This window comes from Corylus avellana, chromosome ca11 (assembly GCF_901000735.1).
Source record: "Corylus avellana chromosome ca11, CavTom2PMs-1.0".
Classification (NCBI taxonomy): domain Eukaryota; kingdom Viridiplantae; phylum Streptophyta; class Magnoliopsida; order Fagales; family Betulaceae; genus Corylus; species Corylus avellana.
The window spans coordinates 19572371-19594760 of record NC_081551.1 but is presented as its reverse complement, the minus strand read 5'-3'; the positions used below and the strand labels follow the sequence as shown (position 1 = coordinate 19594760).

General features: G+C 35.3%; 4 protein-coding genes across 4 annotated transcripts; 1 reads left to right on the top strand and 3 right to left on the bottom strand.

The window, feature by feature from the left end:
* The first annotated feature begins 428 nt into the window (after window positions 1–428).
* Window positions 429–1227, top strand: LOC132166338 (uncharacterized). The gene has a single exon (XM_059577140.1). The coding sequence runs from the start codon at window positions 588–590 to the stop codon at window positions 996–998; it is 411 nt and encodes a 136-aa protein (XP_059433123.1). The 5' UTR covers window positions 429–587; the 3' UTR covers window positions 999–1227.
* A 326-nt stretch (window positions 1228–1553) lies between these two features.
* On the bottom strand, window positions 1554–3755 carry LOC132166524 (probable xyloglucan endotransglucosylase/hydrolase protein 26). The gene is made up of 4 exons (XM_059577354.1): window positions 3532–3755; window positions 2702–2802; window positions 2205–2398; window positions 1554–1965 (listed from the first exon to the last, which is right to left on the bottom strand). Exons 1-4 carry the CDS (start codon window positions 3704–3706, stop codon window positions 1554–1556), a joined length of 882 nt encoding a protein of 293 aa, XP_059433337.1. The 5' UTR covers window positions 3707–3755.
* Window positions 3756–6105: 2350 nt separating this feature from the next.
* LOC132165198 (aldehyde oxidase GLOX1) lies at window positions 6106–10486 on the bottom strand. Its single transcript, XM_059575686.1, has 4 exons — window positions 10046–10486; window positions 9067–9230; window positions 7636–8210; window positions 6106–6704 (listed from the first exon to the last, which is right to left on the bottom strand). Exons 1-4 carry the CDS (start codon window positions 10484–10486, stop codon window positions 6106–6108), a joined length of 1779 nt encoding a protein of 592 aa, XP_059431669.1.
* An 8817-nt stretch (window positions 10487–19303) lies between these two features.
* Window positions 19304–21077, bottom strand: LOC132166715 (protein SPEAR1). Its single transcript, XM_059577584.1, has 5 exons — window positions 20711–21077; window positions 20459–20569; window positions 19837–19904; window positions 19601–19685; window positions 19304–19423 (listed from the first exon to the last, which is right to left on the bottom strand). The coding sequence occupies exons 1-5, from the start codon at window positions 20921–20923 to the stop codon at window positions 19304–19306; spliced, it is 597 nt and encodes a 198-aa protein (XP_059433567.1). The 5' UTR covers window positions 20924–21077.
* Window positions 21078–22390: the final 1313 nt, after the last annotated feature.

Here is a 22390-nt window from a genome sequence, read left to right as displayed (position 1 = left end):
TTTAAATATGTGAGATACATATATTTTTTTAATAGTAAAGACAAAATTAAAATAAATTTTATTAAAAATTTATATACATTTTACATATTATTAGAAAAAAAATAAACGTATTAATTTTATAGATTAAATTAAAAAAAATTACTCCAATCCAAGTAAAACTTTGTCCATTTTTTCCCCCCTCTTTTTAAATACATCTCAAAACAACCGGCTGAGAAAATGTGTTAATGAGGTTGCAGCCGATTGAGTATCTCGGCGGCGTTCAATTTCATTTGTGTCCAGAAGTCAAGGCCACTTATATCTTGCCACGCGTCGTAAGAAATCTTGCCACCAAGTGCCTGATTCACGATATTACCCTTAATCTACTAGGGGAGGGGAATCGAGTAGGATTTGTTTTTTGTGGTACGAGTACCGTGGCGGACTAGGAGGACGGTGGCTGTCGTCCGGGTGGCGGGGACCACATGGCATTTGGATATAGCTGAGAGTGATAAGGGCGGATAATTCGCGAGACAATTACATCTTTGCCACTTTCACAGAAATGTGATTTTTGAGTCTTGGCTAAACTGGCAGCAACGTAGAGCAAAGTTACCATGATCGGGGACGTAGAGAAGATGGTGGCGGTGGGCCTTGTCTGGGGCGCCACCAACGCCATCATGCGCCGCGGCGCGCTGCTGTGGGACGAGGCCCTCAAATCCACTTCGAGGCCACCGCAAGCACAAGCACCGCCGCTCCACAAGCTCATCGCTTCGCTCAAGAATTGGCTCACCCTCCTCTCGATCTGGCAGTACTCGGTCCCCTTCTTGATAAACCTCTCGGCCTCCGCTACTTTCTTCGCCATTCTAAGCCACACCCCCATCTCTCTCACCGTGCCCGTCACCAATGCGACGACGTTTGCTGCCACCGCCGTCTTCGGATTGCTGTTGGGGGAGAAGACCCGCGTGGCCCACGCTTTGCTTGGTACGGGTCTGATCGTTCTCGGTGTTTGGCTTTGTATTTCGTGACGACTTTTTTTTTTTTTTTTTTCCTGAAATTTGACTAACCCTAAACCCTTGGTTTCTTTGTTGAGAAAACTGGGGAAAAGAACAGGAATTTTTGTGATCTATGTTATTTTAGCTTTTAAATTCCTGTTGGGTATTTCAAATATTTTTTTGAGATTGCTTTACGAATGAATCCTATGTTTGTATTTGGTTTCTGAAATATGAGTTTGTAGCTGGTAATTTGGAGAGTTTATGTTGACTGGCTTGCCATTTTGATCCCATTTTCTACTCTTTTCGTTGATTTGTGCTGATGAAAACAATATGGCTATAGAAGTTGCATTTGTTTCATACTTGTCCAGAAAAAAGAGAAGAATATTGCATTATTTCATGTATTCGATTGTTCAAAATTAGCGTAGACGATGATATATAACTCGATACAAGGAACACATTTGATAAAAATAATTGAAAAGCAATAACGGGAACCGTTTCAATTCAAACTCAATGAACAAGAATAAAATCAATACAAATGAAACACAGAGGAACATTGAAGGTTATATATCTTGATTGCTGGCCCTCATGTTAGAATTGTGGCTTAAAACATTCAGGTGGCATCGTTCCATTGAACCTTTTATAATCTTTGCAGTAGTCGTAGATCATGTAGTTATCTTGGACCCACTTTAACTGACCCAACTTAGCATAACCCAACAGTTTGTATATGGGGGAAGTCCACCAGTTAGCGGGATTGGTTTGGGAAGCACATTGACTGATGCTGACAGGTCCTTTCCATTCGCAAGCCCTTGGCCTAAATTGGCGTAATTTTGCTGTGAAGGGTGAACAGGTCCAGTTGATCTTCTCCAGCCCCCCTCTTGTTGCCCAGTTATCCGCATTCCATAGGCTGGTGTAGACATTCATCCCTTGCTTGCTGGGGTACGCAATCCCCTCACTCTCATAGTTTCTGAAAACACGTATTGGCAGACTATCGACATACCACCTGAAATTATAGTGATGAATTCAGAGTCTAGTAACAGGATGGGTTCCTGGATTAATGAGGAATTGTGAAAATGGGTGGAGAATATTCTGTAAAAGTTTGAATGACTGGTAGCAAAAACTTTCAGGAGGAGAAGAAAATAAATTTCTGTTGGGGAAAGCCATTGACGTTTGAAAAGTATATCTTTTGTCTGATACAACAGAAAAGAATGATTTGTTTTGTAGAACAGGAGGCAGACTTACACAACTTCAGTGGGGTTCCAATGTATGGTGTAGTTGTGGAAATCAGCAGTTGGGTCAAACCAAGGGTAGAATTGCTGCTCCTTGCTTCCATTTCCTTGTGTGTAGATGTTAGTGTGGATAATGTAAGGTTGTCCCGAAACATTCCCTAAGAACTCATAGTCTATTTCGTCATGGTTGCTCCCACTAGAGGATAGCTGCAGAAAGTTTAGTATGGAATGTTAGCAATTTATAAGTTCCATTTATTGGGACTTCATCAACCCTGGAAATATTTGAAGAAAGATGGAGAAGATTTGCACTATAATTTTTGTTTTCGCTGGGATTCCCATCAACCAGAGTTTTCCCCTATCACATCAGGAGACAGATTTGGTTTTATGAAATACATATATGTTTTAAAGCTCATTTGACAAACTTATAAAAAAAAAAAGAAGCTCATTTGACAAAGTTGATAAATATTCGTGTTTTATGATCCCTTCTTGTTGGCGATCCAGTGAACTTACATAGTAGGCTGTGACAGATCCGGCAGAGTTCCCTGGTACCAACTTAATGAGCATTTCAATGCTTCCAAATAAGAACGCTTTCGTTGATTGAGCGCGACTGCCTGAATACCAAAGCAACAAGATAGTCTGGTTAAACAGAGGAAAGTCACCATATTTATATGAGCTTTTATATGTTTCATTGTCACTTTCAGTTAAGATATTCTATAACCTGATAGCTTACATGCCTAATGCACCTTTTCATAATTGCCTTGTTATGAATGGATTAATCTGTTTCCTGTAGGAGTTTTAACTGAATGAAGTAATCTGATCAGTTGGCTCAGATGTACTTGTGGCATTCATAATTTGTGCTTGTGCTTACGACTTTTACATGTTATAACATTTTGTAAAATGTTGTATGTCTGTATTTATCATTTATGTGATTATATTCTTTTAGATGCGAAATGTACTCTTTCTAAACAGGACCATGAAACAGCAGAAGATAAAACTCAAAGGTAAAATTCAATAAGTATAGGTGACAAGCAGATTATGGGGGTGTTTGTTAAACACCCCAGCGCTGTTCATTTTACAGGACACTGTTCATGGATAAAAAAAAAGAAAATAATAATAATAATAATTAGTATGGAAAAATGAAAAAGTAGTATTGGGAAGTAAAAAATTTTGTTTTGTAGTGATTTTTTTATTTGAATAGTAATAAAAAGTAAATGATTAGATATAAAAAGTGAGTGATTTGATATAAAAGTAATAATATTTTTTTGGGAAAAAAAATGAAGTGAATAGTGTGGTGGATGTTGGGAAATGTGAGGGAGTTTAACAAACACCCCCATGTTTACCTGCTTTGTTATCCAACACAAGGTGAAGGTCATTGCCCATGCCTACGATTGAAGACCCATTGTTGGCGCCCGGAGTGAAATACATACTCTGGTAAAAGTTTGCATTGACAAAACTTTGATCAAGTGCAATTGCAGAGATGAATAGAGCCATTACCAAAACTTGTAACCTCGCCATTCCAAATCCCGTGAATAAGTATCCTCTGTTTTGTGTCAAACGCTGGTGGTGGAATGGGATTCTTTTATCTTTGGTTTGTGGCACTGACTGCTATATATAGCTGATAACCAGCACTATGACCTGCTAGGATGCACCTTTCCTTGATAATTCCTTTTCTCAGCCTGCTGTAATGTCCAGCTTCATTGAGGAAGACTTTTGTAAATTGTAAGGTTGCTTACACGTAAGTTGGTTTTGCAACAATTTTCTGCATATTCCTTCAATTACATGCTGGCCTATGATATATTAGGTGAATAGTATTTTCTGACTTCTGCATATTTAAAAATTCACCGATTTCCAGAGACCCTTCCACATGGATGGATGCCATTGGAAGCAAAATTTCCATGTCAACAAAAAATGGGAATCAACAGAGAACCATGCTGGCTTTTATTGTTTTGTTTAAAAATAAAAATAGCATTATATTTTGTAGGTGGTAGGAATGTCCGGATCGTTGAAGTGGGAAAAGTGGTGTTTGGTGGCTTAGCTGGGACACGGTTCGAGTTGAATAATGTCGTGCATGGCACTAAGTAGGTCTGGCCCACGATGAGATCCCCAAGCCTCCCTTGGGTGGCCTGCACTCAGTTGAGGAAAAAAAAAATTAAAAATTAAAAATATATATATATGGGTTGAAAATGAGAATGGTATTGGAGGAGGTCCAATACCAGTTATCTTTTCACAGTAATTAACTGTCCTATGAAGTTTGACTTTGAGTGGTCTTTTTGTTTGTTTAAGTACAACCTTATAACATGCGCAATGAGCGGAATTTTTTATTATAATTTATTTAAAAAAAAGTCTTCGAAAGAGTAAACTTTTTGATCCCGAGTTGCTATGGGAACAAAGGCCGAAATACAATAGATTCTTCTATTTAAGTGGTTCTCACTTTTCCTTTTTTCGGTTTCTAACTCCCCCGAGAGTCTGCGACACATTTTCTTCTTTTATTTTACCTATTAGTAACAGTAACCAACTTTCTTTCCCTCACTCAATTAACTAATTGGCTATCAAAAATGAAAAATGTTCATAAGATAATTTTGACCTATATTTCTTTACTTAAAATCAAATAAATTTAGAAATTCATAAAGTTTAATCCTTATAAAATGAAAAATATTAATATAATAGAAAAGAATAGTCTTTTTTATTTACTTTTTTTTTTGTTCCAATGAAACAAACTTTGAAAGCCAATGTTTTCCATCAATTAATCACGTAAATAATGTGTATTACCAACATAACAAACTACTCAATATTGAACAACAATGTAAACTAAAAAACCGTCATACGTAGTACAAAAACTTGACCTAGGGATGCGATCCTACTTATATTTAAGCCAAACAAGGATGACTCTTGACCGCTAGACTTTGGTACGTTTCATCAGTTTTCAATAAGAAACACTTCATGAATGCTTTTTCCTCTGTTTTATGCAATCCCTTTGAATTTCCTTAGTTTTATAGAAGAATTGTGAATTGTGTGCGTGTGAATACAATGACTCAGTATGCCACGCTTTATCACTATACATTGTCTCTTCACAATTGACAAGCATCATCCTTGTTATGTAATCAATCATGCTTAGTTCTCTCTAGTCTGAAAAATGTAAAAGGTCCGACCATATATTCTAAAGGTGATAAGGATTTTAGAATAGAATAGGACCAGTCCTTTTTTAATTACTTGTAGTTACCTTTACTGTATCATTTCTTAATTGATTGGCTATATTCAACAAGTTTGACAAGATTATATGATGTTTTAAAGATGAAACCCAAGCATTTTATGCCAAGTCTACACGATGTGAAAGTTGGAAAACATTCTACTCTAATAAATCATCACAACTTTTCTTGGTATATTGCTATTTGTGTCATTATCTTATTTCATTATTATAGAGGGTTTTTGGTGATACCAAAGGTTGATTAGGTATTTTTCTATTTCAAGTGAAATGAAAATAAATTCATTTTACAATCAAAAACTTGTTTAACTTTATTGTATATAACAGTGTACATAATGCTACATCGATATAGCTAGTGGCACGTCATTTTAAATAACATATAAACCATTAAACCTGTAATCTAATTAATTTGGACTATAAAAAGAGATCTCCATTTCATCCCGATCCTTAACCCTTGGTACCTTTTTGTTTTCAATCTCAGTTGAAATCAATTTCACTATAATATTACAAAATTGAATAATGCCGAAAAAATTAGAGCTCTATTAACAATTCAAAAACGGCATAAAAAGGAAGGTCGGAAACTTGGCACACCATATTGTTCGACCAACCACGTAGAAAAGATATATAACACCTTGAGAAATCACAGGAAACTTAGCTAGCTAGCCATATCAAATTTAGGGCAGCAGAATTGGAAAATCCGAGGTTGCTAGCTCTACTTGATTTGCACCCACATTCCCTTGCTCGGTACCCCGCGAAAAACGACGAAGAGTAGGTAGTACCCAGGCGGAGCAACTGCGCTCGTAGGCGGCGCCACCAGCTCAATGCTGTGAAAATTAGGCAGCAAAGCCTGTTGCACGTCAATCTTACCAAGAAAAAGCAGTCTTTGATTCATGGAGTACCCATGCGTTGTAAATGGAGGGGCATACATGGCCACCTTGACGTCACTCTTGCTCACAAACAATCTAACAAGCTTAAACTGCACTGAGAACTTTTGTCCGTACGCTAGAGCGGCCTCCGACGACTCGACAACGATCTCCGGCCGGCTTATAGCCAAAGAAAGATCCAAATAAGGTGGTGAGAATTTCTCTATCCTCATCTCGGTAGGGTACTTGGCCGTGAAGTTATACCCTGCGTTAGGATTGCTACCTCCGACTAGTACTTTCCCGTCGGGAAGCACCGTCGAGGCGGAGTGGTACATTCTTGGGATCGTAGTAGGATTAAGCTCTTTAAATCTTTGGTTTCTAGGCTTATCAGGACTATAAAGGACTGGAGTGAGATTGGGATCATCCGCAGAGTACCAAGCCGCTGTACCTATTAAAATATAAATTAAATGATTAAATTCATTTCTTTCTATTAATTTAAATTTTTAGATAAATTGTGATTTAACATGATTTATATTGAGTGTAAAAAAATAAATTAAAGGGAAAACTTCACTTACCTACCCAAATGTTTTAGCACTTTTACAATCATATTCTTAAAATTTTAAAAGTTGCTATATTAGGTTGCCATGTTTCAAAACTTTGCATATTATAAATCCTAACCGAGGATGGCAAAATTTTCAAAAATACTCCTAAACAAATTGTCAGATTTGGGTCAAGTGACCCACGGCCGGCATAGACCTCTTTTTCCTTTTTTTTTAACAATTTTTAATTAAGGGTAGTTTTGTATTTTTATAAAGTTTACCGAGGTATATATAATTAAGGGTCATTTCACCTATATATATATATATATATATATATATATATATATCTTTTGATTTAACCCTAATTAATACTAATGGTATGAATGACATTATAAACTTTTAAAATATGGCAACCCGACATTACAATTTGTTAAACTTTGAGTGTACGATTGAAAAAGTGTATACATAAAGGGTAAGTGGAGTTTTTAGTAAATTAAATGATTGAAGAGAAATATTATTTAGCATTCCCCTAGTATTATTAGTTGAGGGACCGTGATTCACACAACGCCAGCGTGCTAAGCACATTAGGCAAATTTTAATTTTTTAAAATTTTTTAATATTAAAAAAAAAAACAAAAAAAATAGCCGGCCGGCGTTGTGTTTATCTTCACCCTTAGTTGAGTAGGCACACTCAATTCCATCTATTATTGTTTTTTTTTTTTAATTAAAGGTTGATGGAATATGTCAACTCAATTGACAATACCAAGAGAATGATGCTCGTAATTAAATTCATCCCATCTTACTAACTTAAACTTTTAAGACAAGGGATGATTTAGCATACCTAGTTTGGCGCCATTAAGAATCAAGAGGTCTCCGGTGGGAAGAATCAGCATATCACCCATGCAACGCGGTGTAGGCATGGGTTCTTTCTTCCACAGGGCGTTAGGCTTGGTGATTTGAAGCCTGTTGCAGTCTTGTAATGCAGGGATAAACGTTCCCTTCTGGGATAATCCGTAGGCCTCACGCTTTGCGCCGCCGCAGACTATAACCTCGGCCTGGATGACGGCGGCGTTCTGGACGTAGAGCTTTATAGGGAGGAGAGCGGACATCCCCGACGACGGGTAGTTCCGTGAGCCGCCGCCCAAGACAGGAAACTCACGGATGATCTTGTTGGTCTTTGGGTCGAGGAGCACCGAGCGGTTGTTGGCGAAGATGAAGACGTTGCCGTCCGTGGAGAGGTGGACGAAAGGGTAGAGATTGTTCTCGTCCATGTCAGTGGTTTCGTCGAGAAAGGGAAACTTGATGGCTATGGGGTTTGTATTTCCTTTCGGCTTCGGAACGAATTCGTAGCTGTATGACCTCCGGCCACCCACCAAAATGAAGCTACCATCGCTGAGGGTTGCTTGTGTTGCATACCTGCATTAGGGGGAAAAAGGCACCCAAAAAAAAAAATAAAAAAAATGGTCAATTATTTTTGGTCATTGAGTTTTATGTACAATTCGATTAATATTTAAAAATTAATTGCGATTACTTTCTCATTTTTCTCTTTCAAATAAATTGAAATGGTCATAATTAACTCCAAAGCACTCGCAATAGCTTAGCTATTTTTTACTTTTATTTAAAATAGATAAGCGAAATACTAAAAAAGTCTCTACATTGAATTATGCATCTCAAATACAATTTTTTTTTTTTTTTTTGCATTTGTGAACAGTTAAAAAAAAAACTATTTATCTCTTCAGATCTCTTTTTTTCAAAAGTTAAAAAATAGAATCTTTAGGAAAAATACAATCCTTATAAAAAAAATAAAAATTTAAATAATATAGATAAAAAAAAAATAGATAATCGGATGTATGGTGTCTTTTAAAACTCAGTAACTAAACTGGATAAAATGAGTTTTAATTAGCTATTTTGCATAAAAATATATATGCTTAAGTCTAATTTTACAATCTCATCCGGCTAGTCAAAATGCTATGAGATCCAAATAAACTACATTCGACTCAACAAAATGTTGAAACATTTGGCGAATTATTATAGTCATGCTCACTTTATTTTCAAGAATAAAGAGCCAAATGTAAGTTCTTTAAAAAATATATAATTAAAAAAAAATGTAAATTTATTGAACGGAATGTGAATGCTATTTACTTTGGTCGGAGTATTTGTAATTAATTACATATTCACAATGCTGCAGGAGTACTTTTCATTACTAAATATATTTTTAATTTATTTTTATTATCTTATAAAAGCATGCATATATATATATATATATACGTACCATCTTGAATCTGCCAGTGCAGTCTGGAATTCTTTCCAATCGCAGTCGTCATTGCATGGGCGCATGAATCTTACAGTTCTTGAGCCTCTTAGCCACCCACCAGTGCTAACCAAGGTACCATCGGCTGCAAGGCCTCCTGATGAGCACCATGGATCCCACTCAACCTATCACCAATTAAGTTAATTAGCTGAGACCGGGGGTGTGTGCAAAAAAACGGCCTACTGATTGCCGGTCGACACTGCCCTGACACCACCTAACCGGCAGCCAATAGGAAGTAGGCTTTTTGAATTTCTAACAAAGTCGGTTCAATATGCGGAATAGGGTTTAGGAAGTCGGTATTTCGATCGAAACCAACCCGACATATTGAGATTACAGAAAATTGAAATAGCGTCGTTTTTATCTCCCAAAACAATGCTGTTTTGAATGATTATTTATAAATAATAGATAGTCAACTAAAACCACGTCATTTTTATTCTTCAAAATGACACCATTTTGAGATGACTATAGTCATCATCGCATTCTAGTGAGTTCTCGAAACCTCTTATTGCTTAAAGAGAAATGTTAGGTGTTCTCTTAGTTTTCTCATAATCTTAAGTGAATATTATTTTTTAAAAACTAAGTAAGAGAAATAAGGGTCAGTTTTTTGTTTTTGTTTATTTTTTATGCTTTTTTTAGAAAATAATATCTACGTAGGACCAAGAGAACACATAGCATTCCCCTTGCTCAAACCTTAACCCTCTCAGTCTCAGCCTCTCTTTGACCTCTCTGCCACTCACAACTGACATTACGGATCGCCACCGTAACCGACATGACGGTGACAGAAACATAGATTGGCCGACAAAGTCGGTCAAAATTTCAACATCACCAACAATGGTGGAGCGAAAGGCGGAAATACCTATTCCGGTACCATTTTATCCGACTCCGGGCCCTAGTTGAGACAAAAAAAGAAAATGAAAAAAATCAAGAAAAATGGAAAAACCTTTAGTGGTCTTATTTGTGCTGTGACAATATCAAACTCCACTGCGTGACACCAACAATCCTGTTTCTCAACACCTTGATCTGTCTTATAAGGAAAGCATTCTCCGTTTGGCAGTTTAATTGTTGACATGTGGAAGGCTGTGGCATCGAACATTATAACCTTGTTGTTGGGAAGTAAATTGATGTGCATGGCATTGGCCCCGGAGTCTGTGGAAACCAGCTCCCACAAACCTTTGAAGTCTGTCTCCAATGGAGGATTTCCCCCCGGATCGTTCACCTTAACATCTCCGGCAAAAGGATTTCCAATTGTGATGCCGGGAAGATGTAGCTTCCCATCATTGCCATTGGATCCTCCGAACGAAGGGTGCGGAGAGAGCAATTGGGAATGCACGGTAGCAAGCAAGATGGGGAAGATGAAGAAGGTTCCACGCAGGGAAGCCATTGAAGATCGATCAAATGTGTCTTCAAGCACAATAATGCTTTATGCTTTTGTTTCCCTTCTTTCCCTCTCCATCTCCCTTTGGCATTTAAGGTTGCAATGAGTCAGTCAAAGATTGCCAAAAATACTTTTGGTTGTTCTTGTTTACAGGACACTCTCCCATTATTTGCTATTTAGGGTAGGCTGCCAGTGTATCAGAACAAATTCTACAGTATGTTAAGCCGGTAGGGAGAGATGAATTTAACCATTTATTTAAAGAGTTTAAGCGGGTAGAAACAGATAAATTTAATCATTTAATTTATATATCCTAACACTCTCTTTCACGTGTGAGCTTAAACTCTTTCTTATTAGGTGAAACCCAACACCTAAAATATATATTTAATTGAAATAAGAGATGAATGACGGAGTTCGAACTCAAAACCTCTTAATTGAATAAGAAAAGCTTCTTGTTTATTTAATCTTCCTGCACAATCAAAAGTCTTTATTTCACTATTTTCTCTCAATTATTAAAATCTTATTATATAAGTTTGATAATGATCTTTATAGAGATGATACTATAAATTGCATGTGCATGCATGGTATGTGCCTCAAATTTTAGTGTACCATAACATCATGTGACCTTTTAAATTTAGAATATATTTTTTTTCTCCAAACTGGATCGAAAGAATTTAACCAAATTTATTTTCACCACATATTTTTAGTGGCATAAATATGTGAAGCCTATCTCTTTTTTTTTTTTTTTTTCTTTTTTTTTGAATGAGATATTTTTATGTCAAATAAACAAACAATTACAAAACTCGGCATCTTAACTGCTGGAACACCTAGTCATACTCAATAGCATCTTATTACAAACAATACTCCTACCATTTACTACAACAAACCCCCTATTCGATGGTGGAACTAGGATTTGGAGTTTATGGAGACAAAATTAAAAATTTTTTGGCGAAAACATGGCCGGCCCCCCAAGGGGCCATGTAGTTCGATACGCCCATATTTACATATATACGCAATAACACAACTCGAAATTCTCAATCTTTTTGAATCTCCCTTTCACCAAGACCCTTGTTCTCACTTCTCATACAATGATTTGCATACTTTCTCCTCTGTTCTTGGCTGATTCTCATGTTTTATGTTATTACTCTGTCTCCATATATTATGTTATTTACACATATTTGTTCATAAACTCTTATTATCCCACTCATGTAAGCCCCAATAATTCGTTTTTTCCATCATTCTCTCTATATTCTTTTACTAAATCTACATTGAAAGAACAAATGGGATCCCTTCCTTCTATTTTGCATAGCCAGCTACAACACAAATGCCTGCTTAGGAATTGCTAGTGGAAACCAATTAAATTAATTTCCACCAATTAATGTTTGCATGTTTCTGCACTTGTGTAAGTTCCTTTCCTCAAAATCACCCATATAGGCTCATCCCTTTCTCCTATGTTCATACTTGACAGTTTACTCTGTATATTGACTAAGTCTTTTGATCTATCTGGTAACCAATCCTATTATTTTCCTTTTAATGCACTCAAATTTGATCATCATACATATTTTGTTCATACAGAATTCCATCTGGGTGCCACCAGTCCATCCATAAATGAATGCTCTTACCATCTCCCACTTCAAATTTAAGAAAGTTTCTTGCCATATCCCGTAGCTTTAGAAGCTTCCTCCAACTCCGTACCATATTTTTCAAAGAAAGGGAGCTAATTGCAATCCTAGTACGTAGCTTTTTTCGCTTAGGAAAAAAAACCTTGGATACAATAATATTTTGGCAATCTGATGAGGACCCTTGTGAGAGAAGTTAGTACATTTCCATGCATTATCCACAGTCACAGAACATATATATTTCTTGTGCAAACTGGTTCTAAGCTACCAAATCTAGAAGGAACTTCTTATACGAAAATGTTATCTCAACAACTCGTTTTGACAAGGGATCTTGAATATAAGACCTTTGTTAAGCAAAAGGAGTCAACACCAACAAGGAAATCAACCAAACAAAGAAGGAAACTTAATACTCATCGTCAATCAACCAAACAAGGAAACTAAAGCTGCAATTGATCGAGCACCTACCATGCGTGTTGTGAAAGATGAGTACCTTCCATATCGATGCTATCATTAGATTCAAACTCGTTAATGTTATTGATGTAAACAAGGGAGATAACATGCACTAATCAAATTCAATAGCTTGTTTTCTTTCTTTTCCGATTAATGCCCAAATGTAAACATTTTTTTTTTAAAACAAATAAAAAAATAAAATGTACTTGGGTGTAGACGATCTTTAGAAGGGAATTGAAGCAACATGGCTTTCAGTCATGGGTAGTGGACCCATGGCTAGAGGTTCTAAAGATGGTCACTTCTTCTTGCTCAAGAAGAGATTTCAGTCTCAATATTGAGACCGCACAACCCATTCAGACTGAGCAAAAATGTTTGACAACGAGTGTACGACATCGGAAAATTGTTTCACTATATTTTGAATCATTGCATTATTTTTATTGCTCACATAAAGAATAGTTACTTATGTGTACAGTTCATTTTCATGGTTATTGAACATTACAAAATGTAATATTTCATATTCTTGTTTTGAAAATATTGAGAAATGTTCTATTAAATTATGTGCATAATTCTAACTGGTAAGTGGCTCAATATCACTTTCTTGATTAACTATTTATACTTACTGAGACTACTCATTAGATTATATTTATACTTCTTTCAAAGATATCAGAGACTCTTAATATTAGCCACGCTGAAACAATGTAAAGATTTTGAAGCTTAGCGGGAGATTGCTATATCTTGATAAAAATTTTGGTGAATTGTTAGTTTGGAAAACCCTTTGTGGTTTAGTTTTGATGTGTAAATTGATCAATGTATACTTTGTTAACTTCTAGGAGATATGTTTAATAGTGTAAATATTACAAAATGATGGATCTTAGTATGGTGAATTGCGGTTACTTAATAAAAATTTGGAGTTATAGGTTTAAATGTTGTCTTTATAATTTAATCAGGTAGATATTAAATTCTTGGATGATTATTTGATGATTTAGAGAGCATGTTAGTTAAAGTATATAGATGTCATGGTTAACTTGTGAGAATTTTCAAAGACATATACTTATAAAAGTGTCATAGAGATAAATCTATGCTTCATGTACTCATTGTGGGATCGGGGTGTTACATCAAACATTAGATCAATTGTTTGCCTATTTTCTAGTAAATTAGGCTCATTGTATATATGGGCTAAGTTCCATTAGTGATCTACTTAGTAAGTCGTAGAACGATATATCTAATTACATTTTCACTTGTAAAACATTTCGGTGCCTTACAATTTAGCAAGTTTATTAGGAGGACATATTGGAGTTATTCACAAGGTCGGAGATGCTAAGCGAAGGGCTTATAGTGGCAGATTTGTGCATATTAATTATGTATATATATTATACTTGAGATGGTAATGTATATTTAGTTTTGTATTCCCTTGGAGGTTCTATGCTGTATTGACGTTAGAATAATATTATTGAGGTTACTCAGATCATTCTTTTTTTCATTTTCCTCTATATTATACTATGATGTTTATTGTTAGAGGTAGTCCTTTCAACTAATTATAATTAGTTAATTAGTGTGGAGGAACTATGCGAACACTCCAAATTAATTAAATTTTTGGGGCGGTATAATAACTTTTTTCAGAACTTTATAGCGTACGATAACCTAACCGATCGATCACCTTGGTCAACGATAGATTAGTAGGATTTGTTAAGTCAAACTGATCGATCAATAATACCCACCTAGTTCAAGCCAAAAATTTTCCCAAGTGTTGTCTAGGCCTATCCTCCCTAATATCCACATCATTATTTGTTCCTTATTAATCTACAAAGCCTCGTTAAGGTTTTTCTTAACCCTAGTTTAGAAATAGGGTATTACATTTATCATGATTGCGATCAGAGTATTTTGTGTGACTTGTGAAACATTGTGATTCTGCTAGGTTCAGAGGGGGTTTGATCGACCCTATGATCGAGGCATTCTAGAGCTTGAATTTAAAGTGTCTTCATGACCTCATTCGACCCACCCCCCTTCATTAATTGAGCTTGCGATTGAAATATTCTGATTTTCTTATTGAAACTTGTAACACTATCTCGATTGAATGAGCTTCAATCGAGATTGCGATCGACATGTTTTGCTCTTCAATTTTCAACAGCATTGTCTTGAATCGTTTGTTTACACTTGATTTAATTCGACCCTAAACTTAAAAAGCTCAACAAATTTTGACGCTGAATTTGCCGATATTAAAACCAAAAGCAAAGATTACAAAGTTCCCCTAACTTTCTCAGTAACATCCCTATAGATCGAGGCTCATCTTATTCTCACCAGTGAGCCTTTTATGACTGTTTTTAAGAAGAAGATTCATATCAGGGTTAGAATTCACCTAGGGACTCCCAATGGGTTTTTGATTAAATTTTAAATTTTCTAATTATTTAACATGCTCAGTATTATCCAGCTTAGAACCATCCTCATTACAAATGGAAACAATTAATTAATTTATTTCTACCATATATGGAGGCTCTTAACAACAATTAATAAACCAAAAAAAAAAAAAAAAAAGAAGAAGAAGAAGAAGAATTTTGATCCCCCTTACATTCTCTGCCCTTCTAAAATTGGTGTAGTAATGTCCTTAAGAGGTAACTCAATCGACTGGGATCACGCCTAATGAAGCAGAGATTACTAGTTCGAATCCTTCTCCCCCTCTCGTGCGGACATGTCAAAAAAAAAAACAAAATGGTGTACTACTCATGAACAACCTCAACTTCCTCGATCCAAAGACAAGAGTCAAAGGATTGGAAAGAAAGAGGTGCTGAATTCAAGAGACAAGATCGAAATCAACTGGTATGTGGATGTCTGTACCATTGATTAAATGCACTATTTCTTCATAAATATATATATTCAAAACTGCACCATTAATTTGGACCCTTATTTATATGTTGCACCCAGAAAAGAAACACCGTACCCTAGCTAGCTAGCTCGTTGAACCCTTAATTCCCTCAAATAGTATAGATGAGCTCAAGGTAATTTTTTTCTCTTTGCTTTAATCCGAAGGATAATTAATCTCGATCGATGACCTATTTTTTATTTTGTCTTTAGCAATCGATCTTTTTAATTGATTGACACCGACACACAGCTAGCTGTTTTAACCCCATTTGCATTAATTACTGGGTCGACCCATTCATAGCTGTAATACTGCATGCATAATCAACTTTTAAGCATGAATTGATCATCGAGTTAACCAAACACATCAAGGTCACCTTCCTTGCCAACTCTTCTCATGCTAACGACAAATTGATTGTTGAGCCTGGGTCCAGTAAATTTGGATCATCTCAAGTAATATGTTTCTTCATATTAACCTTTATGCAATTAAACCCTTTACTTTTCATCTTCCTCTTCCCCTTTGGGGCCACTTATATATTTGAAAGATAAAAAAAGAAGTAAAAAAAAACCCTCTCATTGATTTGACTGGTCATGGTTTCTATACCATTTCTCTTTGCTTTTGGTGCTTGTAAACATGTGATAAATGACATTCTCAATGGCTGCAGAAAAAACATAAGGGAAACAGCATGATTCTGGCCTTTAGGTGTATTAATGTAGATGTTTGATATATATATATATGAAGTGCCTAGCTCTTGGGTACATGCATATATATATTTATATATATTCATCCGTGCGTATGTAAACAACATGATTACAATTTAGATTGTTAGGCAATCTTTTTTATTTCACTTTTGACCAATAAAACTAGCTAGTAAGAATCTTGGTGGTCATGATTGATCATATCGTCGAAATTCAAGTATCTTTAATAGTGCTTGACCCTCAAGAAAGTTCTCAAGAGTTGCCAGCAAATTGCCTTCTTAATTACCAAATTAGCTGATGCCAGGCCATGATTCATATGTGGTGGCTTCAGTGCAATTGGAAATAATTAACTCAGTTTGAAAGAATCTAAACAGTAAAATTTTCTTAAACCTATTCTCCTAAATGGAGGTTTCTTCCAGTGGGGATCTAGATCTCCTATCTGCTTAGGCAAATTAATTAATGTAAATAGTACGATGCCGGCCAGTAAGATTATCAACCCACCAGAGTTGGGGTCCTACTTGCACCAACCCTGATTTTTTTCTTTTCGGTTGATTGATTTCCAAAGAAATTTTAAAAGTTAGGGTTTTAATTCTCTAATACTAGCTAGCTAGTTGATGTTGTGCATATGCATTTGAGTGAGGAAAAAGCAATAAGTCCTACATTAAAAAGATATCATAAGTGTGAGTTTTTAATATAACATAATTAATGGGCTCTTTCTCTCTTTCTTTTAGAGATAGAGCCTCTTACCCTTCTAAGGCATGAGACTTTTCCTGCCTCCCTAGTGAGGCTTTTCTTCCGCCTTGTGCGGCTTCCCTCTTTATTTTCCCCGGTTGATTTCTTTTCCTCCTCTTCCCCTTGTTTTTTTCGATTGTTTTGCTACATCCCCAACAATGCCACCCACCCCTAAGAGCCTCTCCATCACTCCTCCACCTAAGTACTGCCAATGTCTTCCTCTACCATCACCCCCTGCCCACTCCTAGTCGCCGCGCTAGTTTCGAATATATAGTGCATTTCATATTTGGCTTTCTCCAAGCTAGATTTGTCACCCACTCTGGCTCTGCCTCAATGTTGCCTTCCTCGGCCGATGCTGCTATGTTGATGTATTTTGTTATGTTTTTGCAATTATTATTATTATTATTATTATTATTATTATTATTATTTTCTGTTTTGGGTTGTTATTTCCTACTTTTTAATTTGATTGGTTTTTATGGGTTTTAGTCTCTTTGTGCCTATATGGTTTGATCTTGCTGTAGAGACTTTGACTACCAGACATCGGTTCTTCTCTTCGTCAAATTTGTTTTCATCAGTGCTTATCCTTTACTGGCCAGCAGGGATGGAGCCAGACTTTAGAATGGGTAGGGGCTAATAGGCAAATAAATAAATAATTCTAAATTTTTTTTTTTTTTCCCTCAGATTTTTTTTTTCCTTGTGTTGGGTGGGGAGCATGGCCTACATCCGCTTGGTTGTTTAATTTAGTTGCTTGCTAATGGGTCATGTGCCCATTTTTTTTTTGCTTTGGTTACCGCTTTATGCTACCCTTAATTTAGAGGAGACCGAGTAATTTTTTGAAAAATTTCCTACTATTTTGTTGACCTTTTTTGCTTGTATTTTTCGTTTTGAATATGTTATTGGGAAGTTCACCCATTTTTTAGTATTCTGAAACCATGTACCATTTTCCCAATTTTCTTAGGAAAAAATAAAAAAAAATAAAAATACAATGAGCCCTAATTCATTAGCTTAAAATGTTTAGGTTGAATGTGCTCAAATATATTTTATTAGGGTCTTATTGAAAGGACTCCCAAAGTGTTAATATCTCCAATAGTGGTATTAAAACCGATAGTTTGACAAGGCGAGTGATGAATACATCTGTCTGGTAGACTCTCATGAGATTCTTGATTGATTGTTACTTTTGATAGAGTAGACTAAAAAGAATCGCATAACTTGCATGCATAGTTTGTGAGCGTTGGGCTTTTGGTGATGATCGACGTGTGAACACTTGGCACAAGACTTTTGTTTGAGGAAAAGTGTAGTTGATGTGGCAATAGACTCATACATGAGGGGAAGTTTTGTGTATATACGTGTGAGTGAAAGAAAAAAAGGAAAAAAAAAAAAAAAAATTAACCCTCACATGGGAAAGATATCATAATTAAGTATGAGTAATTAATATGACACAATAGCCTAAAACCTATTAGCTTAAGCTTTTAGGTTTAACGGTGTCTCAATGAGTCAAATGTTATATTATGATATTCTCGAAATGACTCGCAAAGAGTTAAGAGTTTCCAAGGGTTAATGATACATTCATTGTGCGTTTGATAAAGCATTTTAAATGATTTATTTTATTTATTGTTTGCTTTTTGGTTGGAAAAAAATTCTAAAGTGACATAAAGGTAAAAGTATACTGTTTTGAATATTTTGTGAATATTTTGTGTTTGGAGTTGTTTGTTTGTTAGTGCTTTTACTTTTCCTGCTAAAAACCATTCTCAAACAATCCCAATATTCCCCCCTAAGTTGCAAAAGACATATTTGTACTATATATACTATATATAAATTTTTATAGCTCTTGATTTGGGAAACATTTGTCATTGTCTTAGGCAATTAATTGCATCCTCGCGGGCGACAAGATCATGATATAGTATCTTATTGTACGTGTATATATATATACATAGTGAAGTGAAATTTCACTTAACGCTGTAAAATCCATTCATATATGACAAATTTTGAGACGTCCAAAAACTGTCCCCTTACTTTTACCATAGATGATAAACTTTCATCTCCACTAAATAATCCTAATCTAGGCTTAATTATCATCCTCTAATAATAGGTTAGGTTTATCAGTTTCTTTCAAAAAGTAATTAGTACTATGGAGCAACAGGAGTAAGAAATTTGACCATATATACCCACAAGCCATTGGATCAGATAAAAAGTTATGTTGAAGGAATGCCCTACTTTCTACTGTTAGATGCTGCCTAGCTAGCTTCTAGAACATAATGGATTGGAAACAAGAAATAGAGAGAAAATTCCATGACTTTCTCATTTCTTTGACAATTCATGAACAAGAAGAAAATTTCCATTGTCTTGTACAGAAGGTCAATCTACCTTTCATTACACAAAAGGGTCTTACCAAATGATTCTTCCAACAAGTTCATAATACTTAATTCATTGCCTTGCATGCCCAACTTTCTTTGCCATTTTGCAATTAATTTGACTAAAGTGACAGTCTGAGCTCCAAATCCGGTTCCTGATTGTCACTTGATTGATCAGAATTCTGACTGCTTGATCCCATGGAATTACTCCTAAGTTTCTTGCTGTTTTTATCCTCGGAGTCCTGGAAGATGAATCAAGATGGAAACAAAGATGTTTCAATGCATGATATCGATCAAGCCATAGATCATTTGTTTCGTATTTGAGAAAGAGAAATGCTATTTAGTAGAACGTCATCACACTTGTATAGCAGTCAACTGAATAGCATTACTGATCAGAGGGAGAGAAATTGTATAACAACCTCTGTATGAAGATTTAGAAGGTGTCTAGTCATGCTTGGCTGCGCAAAATGTTGAGTCTCTAAAGGGGGACTGCTGGGATCCCATCTGAGAGGGATTTCACATATGGATGATTAGAACACAACATAAATTTATAACTTCCAAGAAAAAGGGAACACAATCTAATTAAGTTAATTAAGCATATGTTTTTCCTAAATTAATGATTATTACTAAAAAAAAAAATCATTTGTAGGAGTACCTTGCTGTAGCAGAAGGTTGAGAATCGCCATATCTGATATTTGTTCTTTCATATTCTCCTAGCCCCATCTGTACTAACAGCCAATTTTAGCAGATTAATTTAGAAACCCCAAAATATTTTCTTGTGCGATTTAGTTATGATGAAATTAAACACAGGTTTGACTCAATTTCTCTTTATGATGATGATGATAGTGTAGGACAATCTGCTGGTTACATCTTTCAGTAGAGAATATTTAGGGTTAGTGCCAATGATGATCAGCAAGTGAAAGAAACTTGCAAACAAACGGGAAATTTTCATATGCAAAAGGAGTTTATGTCATATTCAAAGAGAGAAGATTTGTTGGAATTTTTCAACGCTATCTCAATCAAATTAAGGCATGATGTGATGGTGTATGATGGGCATGACTTCATAAACATCAAGACAGAATCCATGAAAATTCATGTGCACTTTGCATAGATAATAGATTCATTATACAACAACAGGTAAATATTTCATATATATATATATATATATACACATGATGACCCATCAACAAATTAAAAAAATAATAAAAATAAAAATAAAAATAAAACCATTAATTGTAATTGTCTGCGTAAATTAAACCTCAATAAAATCCACATACCATCATGTTGGGGTGGTAACCATAAGAAGCTGAGGAAGATGATGATGAGGATGAATAAGAAAAAGATGATGATGACATAGGTGAATAAGCTGTTTGCACTCTCATATCCTCCTGCATGGGCATTAACACCAAAAAACAAACAAACACTCCATTAAAGTTCTACAAACCCAATATATATATATATATAAATCTCACATAAAAACCATACTATTCAAAGCAATGAGAAAGCTGAGAGAGAAAGAAAAGATTTACATTGTTAAAATTAGTGGGATATGGACCATGAATGGAGGGATGGTATGCACAACCCATTTGGCCATGTAATCTGATCTTCTCTAATTGAGCAACTCCAAGACCTCTCTGTGGCTGCTTGGGCTTGTCTGGATTGTTCTTCTTGCCTTTTCTTGAAGAAGATCCACCTCCTTTTTCATTTCCCAAATTTGGCTCTCCAAAATAACTGCTGCCCATCTCCTTAATTAATTTCCTGTGATATGTGAGAGAGAGAGAGAGAAAGTGACAGAGAGAGTTTTGCAAATCACAAAACTTCTTCCTGCTGATGAAGCTTCCTGCCAAGAAGGAGAGAGAAAGTGACAGAGAGAGTTTTGCAAATCACAAAACTTCTTCCTGCTGATGAAACTTCCTGCCAAGAAGGTGTTGAGAAATCAGAGATCTCCAGTGCTCTCTTTTAAAGCTATTTTGCACCCTGCTAATATTGCATCGCTGGATCAGATTGTGTATAGATTACATACTTAGATTTTATGCTCCTTTTTCTCTCCCTTCCTTCTCTTGCCTCATCTTGGGAACTTCCATAAATTGATTATAATAATATTAACAATAATGTCCATTTTTTTTTTTTATTACTTTTTTCCTCCTTTAGATATGGACTTCTAGACTTCCACTTGAAAGCGATTGTCTCTCATTTTTAAAGTGCTAAAACAACTTCAAGTGTATACCAACTATTCCAAGAAAACAACAACAATTATTCAACGTGCCACACACAGGCGCGTCCGCGCGTGCCACCACAGTTCATAATCTAATTCCTTAAAAAAAAAAAAAAATCCCCATTTATCTACTGTTTTCTGCACATGAGCTCGGTTTAAACCTAAGAATTTACTTTAATTAATTAAAATTAGACAAAACAAAGTTTAATTTGGTCAAATTTGAAGAGTGTGTACGTCACACTCTTAAGGGAGGGTGACTTTCTGTATTGAGAGACCAGAGTTGTTTTTGAACACTACTGGTCTCCTAGGTAACATATTTAAGGTGTTGGTTGGTGTTTGAAATTAGGGTATCTTGTTTTGATTAGATTAATTAGATTGCCATTGATCATGCAATTTTCAAGTCTGAGATGGACCAGATTGCTTTCAGTACTGTGCATGTGATGGATATGTTGATCAGCTTAAAAAAACCCCACAAAGCCCCCAGCTGTAATCTATGAGCAACTTTTTAAAGAAAGAAAGAAAATATATATATATATATATATATATATATATAAGTTAATTATCAAGCATCATAAAAGGTGGGCAAATCACATTTAAATTTTGGATTTTAGAAATCTTTGTAAAATCCCAAGCTTCAATGGAATTGTCTCTCCCAGGCTCCCAGCATTTTATGTCCGATCGAGGTGGATTAGAATCTTCTATCTCCAATTTAATTAAAGTGGAGATAATTTATTTTATCATCTAAATTAAATTTTTACAATCTAATTGTATGTGTATATATTGTTAGATGGTGAATATATATGTGTGTCGTCAAGTTATTTAAAAAATTTAAAAGATATGATACAATAAAATATAAATAGTGAAATTGTTCCGATTTTACTTATTCATAAATTAAGGTTGCCTAAATTTTGAATTTCATTTTTGGACAAATATGTCTTCCTAAATGCAATCAATGAATACTCTTCATTTCATTTGAAATGGAGAGAATCTATTT

Coding starts and splice junctions, on each gene's coding strand:
- LOC132166338 (XM_059577140.1), top strand. CDS start 588: ATGATCGGGGACGTAGAGAAGATGGTGGCGGTGGGCCTTGTCTGGGGC.
- LOC132166524 (XM_059577354.1), bottom strand. CDS start 3,706: ATGGCGAGGTTACAAGTTTTGGTAATGGCTCTATTCATCTCTGCAATT. Junction 2,399..2,701: donor GATCTGTCACAGCCTACTAT/GTAAGTTCACTG, acceptor AACTTTCTGCAG/CTATCCTCTAGTGGGAGCAA. Junction 1,966..2,204: donor TGGAACCCCACTGAAGTTGT/GTAAGTCTGCCT, acceptor CTATAATTTCAG/GTGGTATGTCGATAGTCTGC.
- LOC132165198 (XM_059575686.1), bottom strand. CDS start 10,486: ATGGCTTCCCTGCGTGGAACCTTCTTCATCTTCCCCATCTTGCTTGCT. Junction 9,231..10,045: donor CACAAATAAGACCACTAAAG/GTTTTTCCATTT, acceptor AATTGGTGATAG/GTTGAGTGGGATCCATGGTG. Junction 6,705..7,635: donor TCTTAATGGCGCCAAACTAG/GTATGCTAAATC, acceptor ATATTTTAATAG/GTACAGCGGCTTGGTACTCT.
- LOC132166715 (XM_059577584.1), bottom strand. CDS start 20,923: ATGGGCAGCAGTTATTTTGGAGAGCCAAATTTGGGAAATGAAAAAGGA. Junction 20,570..20,710: donor ATCCCACTAATTTTAACAAT/GTAAATCTTTTC, acceptor ATGCCCATGCAG/GAGGATATGAGAGTGCAAAC. Junction 19,905..20,458: donor GTTACCACCCCAACATGATG/GTATGTGGATTT, acceptor CTGTTAGTACAG/ATGGGGCTAGGAGAATATGA.